This window comes from Micropterus dolomieu, linkage group LG15 (assembly GCF_021292245.1).
Source record: "Micropterus dolomieu isolate WLL.071019.BEF.003 ecotype Adirondacks linkage group LG15, ASM2129224v1, whole genome shotgun sequence".
In the NCBI taxonomy this organism is placed as follows: Eukaryota; Metazoa; Chordata; class Actinopteri; order Centrarchiformes; family Centrarchidae; genus Micropterus; species Micropterus dolomieu.
This window is the reverse complement of record NC_060164.1, coordinates 19,958,093-19,968,617: the sequence shown is the minus strand read 5'-3', so window position 1 is coordinate 19,968,617 and position 10,525 is coordinate 19,958,093. Positions and strand designations below refer to the sequence as shown.

Genomic DNA, 10,525 nt, shown 5'->3' with positions numbered 1-10,525 from the left:
TTAAGATGCGTATTGTGATTTTCTCTTTGCGTCCTGTTAAATGAAGGATGTAGTTAAAAACAAGAAGGGATGTTGTGATAGAAGTAAACTGAAGTTCCTGCAGCCAAATATGGTGTGCCAAATCTAGTGCTGGGTTTGCCAAATTACTGTATGTGAAATGCTACCATTAAAAGGAAGGGAAGTTGGTATTTCAGTATAGTTAAGCATTCAAGTTACAGCTGAGCTATTGCTGTGGGGCCAGACGAACTTTTTAAAAATCACTGCATCAGATGGTGACTCGTAACATTTCTGTGTAAGGGGAGAAGCACGCGTCATGTTTCATGACATTTGAGCAATCCACATTCCTTCATCTGAAACGAGTCCTTTGAGGGACAAGGAAGACCTTTTTGTGTGTTTGCTTACATAGATGTCTGTTGGTTAAGTTTCCTTCCTCTTCAATGTGTGTGTGTGTGTGTGTGAGAGAGAGAGAGAACAGGAAGACCTGTTTTGTTTCCAGTAACAGGCTTCACTGTTGGTCCTGCATCTTCAACTGGTTATTTTGGTATCTGGTTTGCAGGAAAAAGAACTGGGTTGCTGGTAATCTGCAGCAGTGATTCTCGGATATACCTCCACAGCCCTGTCAGATGATCCATCACCACCACCTATCATGTTTAAAGTGTGTTCATCTGAACTGGATTTAAGATTTAAGATGTTAATTAACACAATAATTATAAAGGTGGATATTGATTAAAATAAAATTTTAATATAGTTAAAATGTAATGTTTAATCAGTTTGATCAATTTTGCCTACTAGAGTTGGCAAAAGCTGGATGCTTCAAGTATTTATCGATTGAATTTGAATTTAGCTTACACTTTCAACTGTTCATCCATAACTTTTAGTTCACTATTTTATGTATGCATCACTATTAGACACAGAATTATTTCCTGTGTGTGTATATTTATAACTGTTTAATTTATTTTATTTGCTATTCTAATATACAATAAATTATCTGTTAAGTTCTATGTGTGTAGCATGAAAGGACTCAAGTTTCATTAATTACAAACTACCTTGATTTATTCACCTTTACTCTCTATTTTAACCATTTATGCAATACTTATAGTTATATTTTAACGACTTATCCATTACTTATGCTCAGCTATTTCAACAAGTTAGCCATCATTCTTGGCTATTTTAGCTAACTGTTTAGACTTCTCTGCATATAGTGCAAAAATAATGTTTTCAGTTAATGTTTTGCATTACATAACTACAATCTCAGCAGCTTCTGTAAATAGTTATAAATCCACTAACAAAATAATTAATAATTAACATGACATAAACATGAAGTGTGAGAAAAGAAGTAGATAAGGTATCTCTCTCACAGGCACATTTACAGCTAGTTGTTGGACTGTCACTGAGATTCATTATGTAACAGATTTCCAGTTTCCAGTCATCATGCCTTCCAGTAACACATACAGTGTGGTAATATTTCTAACCTTCAGAGAACAAAGAAAGGCCTGTTAAAAGAAATATGTCCTGGCAGAACTCACAAAGCTCCATTTGAAGAAATTAATAATGTGCCCTTTTCATGAAGTGTCACAGTAACACAGGTTAAATCCTAAAATGAATGATGACTGAATTCTATTTAGCTGCTTCAGTCTCAGGGACCTGGCCCTTTTCCTGCTATTACAAGTCTAAATGTCTGATGTGAAAAAGGCCTATTAAAATAGATGGATCCCTACTTTGACATTATTTCAGATGTGACCTTTAAATGTCTGCTTGGCCTTGAGAAAAAAACAGCAAGTAGTGCTCATAAAGCAAAAGTATGAAGAGTCCCATTTTGCTGTCAGATTAACTGTCAGTGTAGGAGAAGCAGATTTGTGCCTTTCCTTTCTTAAAAGTTCTCACACAGTGGTCCGGTTTTGTGGTACATCTTGTTTTTTATTTTGAGCTTTAAATTATTAAACAGTTTTTATGTGTGGTGTCTGTGGGGCATTAAAACATGAGGCCTAAATGAGGCACAACCACACCTAATCTTTTTAAAATCTAAACATGGCAGTTTGGTCAGTTTAAGTTTTAATTGCATTTTTCTTTCACACAGAGACTGGTCTGAGAAATGCATTAAAAGAATATAAATGTTTTGACTGTATTGAACCATGAATAGTCAAATGTTTACATGCCAATTTAAAGGTTTCTGTTTTCTTAATGTAGATGCCTACAATGTCGCCTGCAGCTGTCAGTAAGACTCATCTCCACCGGATAAAATTTGCGACTGAATCGAGGAAGACTTAAGGTGGAGTGGCCATTGTTACTGTTAAGTCAGTCATCATTACGTGAAGGGTTTGCGGTACTCTGAAGGCGTGGGTGGACATACAAAATGCAAAGCGCAGGTAAGGCTGTGACTGATGAGTAAGCCCGTGACGTGTAAATTGCACAAAAAGGTAGACTACTTCTGTAAAAAAGAGAAGAAAAAGGAAAGACTACAGTGACTGTGTCGGACAGGCTAGCCTATATTTGATCATAAAGATCAGTGCATTGGCATTTAAAAGGGGAAGTTACTGAGATGTTAAAGGTAAGGTGAGGTGGAGCAACATCAGTCCAAAGTGGCTCGTTGTGTTTGTTGGCCTTGTCTGTCGGTACCAACATCATCAACGCCATGATTCGTCTGCTGCGCGGAGCCCTGATGCTGGGTGTCTGTGTCACAGCGCGAGGTAACCTCTGATATTACATTTTCTAACCTGTTGATATGTGTTGTTATTGTCTGACTGGTTTGATTTCAAAGTCACACTTATTTAGTTCTGTCCAGTATCATCTCCTTATTCTCTTTCAGATCACATGTTTGTCTTTAGAAAATCGCTGTGTGAAACACTCAGCTGAGGGGAAACACAGATATTTATGGGTGCTGTAACAGAATAAATCAATGTAACTTTAAATGGATTGATCTCTAATAAAAATAAACCAACCGATTATATATTATAATTAATTGATTCCGGACACTCGTGATTATCTGCCTTATCTAAACATGTTGTGTGATGATGTCATGTCATGTTACAACTGCAATCTAGGATAGAAAAGTCAACAGACCAACATGAAAAGCAACAGAATGGGCTTTTATTAAGCAGTAAATTAGGGGAATCATAAAAGGTGTTATATGTTGTAAAGGTACAGCTCTACAAACAGTTCTTTGTCTCTAAATTATTAATAGACATCAGTGAAAATATCATTAATTACCAACAGGCCAAGATGTGTTTAAGCTATAAGAACAAAGTTTCACAGAATATTCTGGCTCAGGAATCAAAATGTGAGTAATGAGAGTAATTTCCAGGAACTAGATCTCATGTCAGGTTTGAAAAAAAAAATGTTTTCGGAAACAACATTTGCACAAATTGATAAAGCAGCAGTGTGAGATTATTTCTAAAAAGAAAAAAGTCCAGATGACCTTTGCAAGGAAAATCATTTTTATCCTCGTTTTTTTGTCTTAGAAACATCACTGAGCCAGAGGCAAATTATAATACACCAAAGGAGCTGTAGTTGGATTTTAATGTGGACAAAGCGGTGTTACTCTTCCTCTATTTGATCCACTATAATATATTTTATAAAATAATAATATTTTAGCTTTAAGATAAAAGAGGACCAGGACCACAGTTCATTTTTGCTAAAGGTAAGGCAGTTTTATTTGTTTAGCACATTTCATACACTGAGGCAAAGTTTGTTTGTTCTTTACAAACAATGCATTAAAGTTAAAACAACTGACAATTAGAGAGTGCAAAAGTACAGACAAGAGATCCACAAGATAAAAAATTTGAAAGAGATTACAGAATGAATTAAAAAGTACTGGAAGTTTATCCAAGGCAGGGTGAGCCTAAAAAGAAAAGGCTGCTTCTCCATGCTTTGTTCATGCCTCATGCTGAACCTGCAGTAGGTAGACCAGCACCTGAAGACTTGAGAGGTTTGGCTATTGCAAGAGATCATACATGTATTTTGGTCCTAACCTATTAAGGGCTTTTTAAACATGCAGCATAATCTTTATACTCACAGGAATCCAATGCAGTGACGATCTGCTGTGATTTTTAATATACTGTTCAAGCTGTTTGGAATGAATGTAATATATATATATAATTTAGTGGTTATAATACATATATATTACTTTCCTGTTTTCCTCTTCACTATGGAGTTGCTTAATATAATAAAATAAAATTGTATATATATATATTTGTAAGCAACTCCATAGTGAAACTGAGGAAAACAGGAAAGTAAAACACAGAAAAATATTGTTTTTGGTTTACTAATCAACCAACCATCACTATAAACCACTACATAATCAGTAACTTCCTCAGTTCCAGAGATGCTTGCTCCACCCACCAAGGTGAGGTTTGACTCTGTGGACTACAAAAACATCCTGCGCTGGACTCCGCCCACCAACAGCACATCGCTGCAGTACTACGTCCAGTGGAAGATGTGAGACATTACACACACACACACACACACACACACACACACACACATACCGTCTAGACCTGCTCTATATGAAAAGTGCAATGAGATAACTTCTGTTATGAATAATGATAACTGGAAGATCGGTGGTTTGATTCCCCGATGCTCCAGTCTGCATGTCCAAGTGTCCTTGGGCAAGATAATAAACCCCAAATTGCCCCCAATGGCTTTTCCATCGGTGTGTGAATGAGTGACAAAGAATGAGGATCCGTGTATGTGTGAATGTGATGTAGTATAAGAGTGCTTTGTGTGGTCGGAAGACTAGAAATGCGCTTCATTTGCCAACTGAATTGAATGTACAGTAAATCTACGTCTAACAGTGCAAACACCCTCAGTGTTTTTTTCTGTTGATGTCTTCCAAAGAAGACCAAAAGATTTTAGAAGTAAAGCCTACCCAGTTTCCACCATGACCACTGCAAAAGATATATATATATATATGTGTGTAGTAGTAGTAGTAATAGTAATAGTAAAGCTTTCCCTGCTTCCTATAGCCTATACATTTCATCCAGTCATTAAGTCTACTGTTGAGTCCTACTATCTTTTCTCTGGTCTGGTAGTGTTAATTCAAACTAAAAATATTTTTCTTTAAACACGTTTTTTAATAATAAACCAGTGAAGTGATATCACTTCAACTTTTAGAAAAATCTGTCTTCCAAGGAGGAATCTCAAATCAAATCTTTTTTTAATCAAAATCACCAGTAAGCAGTGATGGAAAGTAACTAAGTACATTTACTCCTCAAGAACTTAAGTACCATTTTGAGGTACTTGTACTTTATTTGAGTATTTTCGGTTTCTGCTACTTTATACTTCTACTCCACCCAATTCAGTGACAAATGTTGTTCTTTTTACTTGACTACATTTATTTGATACTTTATCTGGAGGTAAATTCAAAAGCTACCCAGTAGCATATTAAGTAATTCAAATTAGCCCCACCTTCACCAGCTGCAGCATTAAAGTGAAGCTTACACAGTTAAATAAATGATCACCTGTTGATTTCTTGATTTAACACCCCTCCTCTCTGTGTTTGCGTCTGTCCCTCTCTCTACTTCTCAGTTATGGCGAGCCTCAGTGGGTGGACGTGGATGACTGTCAGGGGATCCAGAAGCATCAGTGTGACCTCAGCGTCGTGACCTCTGATGCCCGAGAGTGGTACTACGCCAGAGTGCACGCCTCCTCCCTGCCCTCCAACAAATCAGCCTGGGCCCTCTCCCCGAGGTTCAGCCCACGCTGGGACAGTAAGTGTTTACACAGGTGTTCCCCGTCCCCCTCCTCCTCCTCACGTCCTCTTGTTTGTTTGCTTGCTTCCCCAAAATGATGCAACGACACACAGAAGAGTACGCAAACTGAAACAAGCTCCTTCTTTATTTAGAACTAGCAGGAGTGAAAAAGGTCTAAAACATTTGACTCAAGGAGAGGTAACAGTCAAAATTAAACACAAGATTTTAGGTTTTAAGGATCTAGTAATAGAGTAACTTAATAAATCAACACAAAATCCACTTTTTTACGTTAGGGAATTTAATTTACTAATTCAAACTCAAGTAATGCTGCCTTGTAAACCAAAACCCCCAAAGGTACAAGGCAAACTCACGTAAAAAGTAGTCTGATGAAACTGTTCACTTTCTTACAAAACAAACCACATATATGATTTAGTGTTCTCTGCTATATATAGTACAAAGCTCCTTCTTTTAGTACTTTTTTATTGTATTTTGTCACTCTTTCGGGACTTAGACAAAAAAAAACAAAACTAAACCAGGTCCTCATATCTGCAGCCATAATCAGCCCTCCTGTACTGAAGCTGACCATCACTGCGCAAGGGATTGTGGTTCGTCTGAAGCCCCCCAGACTGCTTGTTCGGAAGATGCACAGCAGTCTGCACTATAACATCTACCTCATACACGCCAGTGGAGAAGAGGTACACTCACACAGACACACACCTGTTTGTTCACTATACCTGTGCGGACATCTCATTGACATAATGCATTCCCCGGCCCCTAACCTTAACCATCAGAGCTACCGGCCTTACCTTAACTCTTACCTTTACCATAACATTAACCTAATTCTCACCTGACCTTGACTTTGAGTCCTTCCCACATTTCTTAAATGTCTTATTTTCACTGTTATTTAATTATTATCGTTTATTGCACACCAGCCTCAAGAATATGCCACTCTGCATTTCACTGTACATGCACATATTAATAAATGAATATATGAACACAGACAGGTAATCTTTGAATCTTCAATCTAATTACATGGAGCATAGCGTTGCGTTGGTGCACAATAAATTAATTCCAAAATAATTGCTAATGTAACCTGGAGAGTCTTTGAGTCAGTGCAGAGCAGGTTAGCTGAACATGCAAAAATGTGAAATTTGACTACAAACAAGCAAACAATCAATCAAGAATAATTGATGAAAAATTAATGAATATTTACTTAAGTTCAAATGAAGCTTTTCTTTCTACAACATTCCCATTTACTCTATATATCCCTGTCATTGGGGCAGCTGTGGCTCAAAAGGTAGAGCGGGTTGCCCTGTAATCGGAATATTGGCCTTTCAATCCCCCTTTTCATCCAAGTCGAATTGCCTTTGGTCAAAATACTGACCCCTGATGTGTGTGAACGTTAGTTTCTGCTCTGAGCAGTTGGGCAGTATGAATATGGGTGAATGTGACATAGTGTAAAAGCGCTTTGAAGGCTAGAAAGGCTCTATACAAGTACAGACCATTTACCTATAGTTAGTACCAAATTACATAATTCTTAGAAAAAGTACTGAGGAAATTATAAACCTGTAAAGATTTTAGGGCTGCAACAATTATTTTCATTACAGATTAATCCGGTGACAGATTGGCCAGTTGTTTTTTCGATCAGTTGATTAGTCTATAAAATATCCCTAAAATGTCAGTTTGCCAGGTGTTAAAAATCTTCAAATGTCTTGTTTAGTCCAACTAGCAGTCAGAAACCCAAAGAGATTCAGTTTATGATATAAAAGTGAAAAAAAAAAAAAAAGCACCATATCCACACTTTGGAGAAGCTGGAATCAGAAAATGACTGGTGGCTTTGCTTGATAAAAGAGTTAAATGATTTTACAATTATTAAAATTGTTGATGATTCATTTTATGTCTGTCAACTGATCGGTAAACGGTTCCAGCACTGAAGGAATCACCATTAAGGCAACATACATAAATATTTCTTGGCGCCTGGAACAAATAAAAGGTAACACAGCTATGTTAAATACAAAACAAGTGAAAATTTAAACCACCACTACTACCATTACAAAATAGAAGAAGACGAAGAATAAGAGGCAAAGGAGGTGGAAGAGGAAGCGCAAAAGAAGAACAACAAGAACAATAACAACAACAAAAAAAGGAAGAACACGAACAAAATGAAGAAAACCAACTTTTCCTACACACAATTCATCCATTTTTCCGTGATGGCTCAGTTTGCTTTCAGACTGCATGTTGTCTTCTAGAACGATTGTTTGATGTGTGTTGCATCAGAGTCCAAAACAAAACACTCCCTTAGGGTATAACTGATCACCTGCCTCCTGTCCTCTTCTGTCCTCTTGAGGAGGTGTTTGAGATGGACTGCTGTTCCAAAAAGTTGATGCTAAATGAGCTGAACCACAAGGCCGAATACTGCCTGCAAGCCCAGACCATGATCCCCGACCAGGCCCAGAGTAGCGCTCGTGGCTCCGTGAAATGTGTCACTATGCTCTGATCACACAGGTATGAACACACACACACACTCGTATCCAGTGGTGGATGAAGGATTCAGATCCTTTACACCGTACCATAGAGGGTTACTTGTACTCTGTTACAAGTAAGAGAACTGCATTAAAAGTGTTACTTAAGTAAACTTATGTAAGTATCTAGTAATATAAATAATTAAAAGTAAAAGTACTCAAAGCAGAAAGAATACTTTCCCATGAATGTTATACTATTCCATATTACATGATTAGATTATTATTACTCATGCATTCATGTAAAGGCAGGATTTTACTTATTGTAGTTGGTTGAGGTTGAACTAATTTGTATCAGACTGCAACTAATGATTATTTTCATTATGGAATAATCTGAGAATTATTTTCTCTATTAATTGTTTTTTTTTCTTTGAACATATTAAGAAATGTTGTCATGCCCAGAGACCAAAGTGACGGACTGTTTTTGTCAGCCCAAACCTCAAAATGATTTTTTTTTTAAAATGCCGAAATGTTTTTACAGAAAAAAAGGACCAAACACATTTCTGTCAGTCAACTAATGTACTAGCTGTACTTGTATAAACTGTTGTAGCTTAATTTATAACAAAACATATTTTTTAAACTCGTCATATGTTTTGTGTGTAAAAATCTTACTTTGTAAAGTAACTAGTAACTGAGATGTAGTGGAGTAGAAGTACACAATACTCAAGTAAAGTATAAATACCTCTAATTTGTACTTGAGTAAATATACTTAGTTACTGTCCACCACTGCTTACATTTACACTTAGTGTTGGAGTCTCCTGTAGCTACGAAACATCAACTCATTCTTCTCACTCCATCCATCGTCAACCGCTTATCCTGCATACAGGGTCGGGAGAGGCTGGAGCCAATCCCAGCTTACATGGGGCGAAAGGCGGATAGACAGACAACCACTCACATTCACACCTAAGGACAATTTTGGAGACACCAATTCACCTCGCCTGCATGTCTTTCGATGGTAGGAGGAAGCCGGAGGAACCACGTGGGAGAACATGCAAACTCCACACAGAAAGCCTATGCTTCTCACTATTTCTATAAATTGTTTGTTAAAATAAATACGTTGAGTAAGACCACTGCGTGCAGATCACTGATTAAATCCTGCTGTGGTAAAAATAAGAAAAGGGGGAAAAAGCAACTTAATCCATAAGAATATGTTACAAGTGTCTACTTTGTGCGATAGTGCACAAAATGCACAGCTGGACGTATCGTCAGTGAGGGAAAGGTAACCTCTCTGCTGTAACAAAAGATTACCTAATGAGAAGTCAAGTACCAGCTGTCGCAGGACAATCGCCTGCGGCAGGGAGACAGAAAGAGGGAGGGAAAATGAAACTCCTGGAGGAGAAATCTTCGAGTTTCTCCACAATGTAATTGCCTCTGTTCACCCCACCCTTTTCACTATTTTTAGATCTGCGACGGATGTGTAGAACAGTGCCTTTTGGGCAGTTACTCCTTTGTGCGGTTCATTAATCTTATCCGTCTCTATCTCCATTGTCTTCTCTTTGCTTCTTCTCTTTGCTGTAGACAACTCAACCGACATGATACCTTTAATTCACCTTTAATTATGTCATCGCTACCTCAACGGCCACAGCCAAAAACATCTGTGCCAGTAAAAGTGATGCACTTTATCATTGATAGCATTAAGGATCTGACATGTGGTTTGACCTGTGAAGATAAACGTTTGACTTTCAGCCTCCAGGACTCTGTAACTGCACTGTTTCACTCAACAAGAGCTTTTTTTTAGTTAGAAAAAAATGTGGAAATGGCAAAAATAATTTACCTCAAGGTCCACTTGGCAGCTTTTTTCCCTATAGTAGTCACAGAGCAAACTCTATCTGCTGATGAAGACCGTGAGATGTGGTTCAAAACTCAGTAAAAAGCTAGTGAGTGGACCTTGAGTATAACTTATTGTACATGCAGATTTTTTTTTACATTTTTTTCCTGTGGTAGGCACATGATCCGATATACTTGTATGTGTACAGATATGCTTGTATGTATATGTGACCACAATGTGTATTTGTTTTTCCTCCAATACAGCCACACTCAGGCTGGTTTGCAAAGCCGTAGACATGAAGTCAACAATTTAATATTTAAAAAATAATATCCAGCCATTCTAAAATATTTTAAAATTCACATGGGATTATTTTTTTTAGTTTTTACAATAATATATGTATTGTATTACATTGCTCAGTTTGTCTTTTTTACTTTTTAGTATTTTATTGTATGTAAGTACAGAAATGAGTGATTAATTATGTAAAACCATAATCATAACCATATAAAGAGAAAACTATGCAGATATATGAAGACGAGTCCAGATTTTGTGGC

The 10,525-nt window shown here is 37.2% G+C and overlaps 1 protein-coding gene across 1 annotated transcript; it reads left to right on the top strand.

Moving 5' to 3' along the window:
- The first annotated feature begins 2,632 nt into the window (after positions 1 to 2,632).
- Positions 2,633 to 9,275, top strand: il22ra2 (interleukin 22 receptor, alpha 2). Its single transcript, XM_046071053.1, has 6 exons — positions 2,633 to 2,687; positions 4,314 to 4,434; positions 5,524 to 5,705; positions 6,240 to 6,382; positions 8,035 to 8,192; positions 8,953 to 9,275. The coding sequence occupies exons 1-5, from the start codon at positions 2,633 to 2,635 to the stop codon at positions 8,182 to 8,184; spliced, it is 651 nt and encodes a 216-aa protein (XP_045927009.1). The 3' UTR covers positions 8,185 to 8,192; positions 8,953 to 9,275.
- The last annotated feature ends 1,250 nt before the right edge of the window (positions 9,276 to 10,525 follow it).

Excerpts from the sequence above, each read along its gene's own strand:
- il22ra2 (XM_046071053.1), top strand. The coding sequence starts at position 2,633 with ATGATTCGTCTGCTGCGCGGAGCCCTGATGCTGGGTGTCTGTGTCACA. Across the intron at positions 4,435-5,523 it reads TACTACGTCCAGTGGAAGAT|TTATGGCGAGCCTCAGTGGG; the intron begins GTGAGACATTAC and ends TCTACTTCTCAG. Across the intron at positions 5,706-6,239 it reads GTTCAGCCCACGCTGGGACA|CCATAATCAGCCCTCCTGTA; the intron begins GTAAGTGTTTAC and ends TCATATCTGCAG.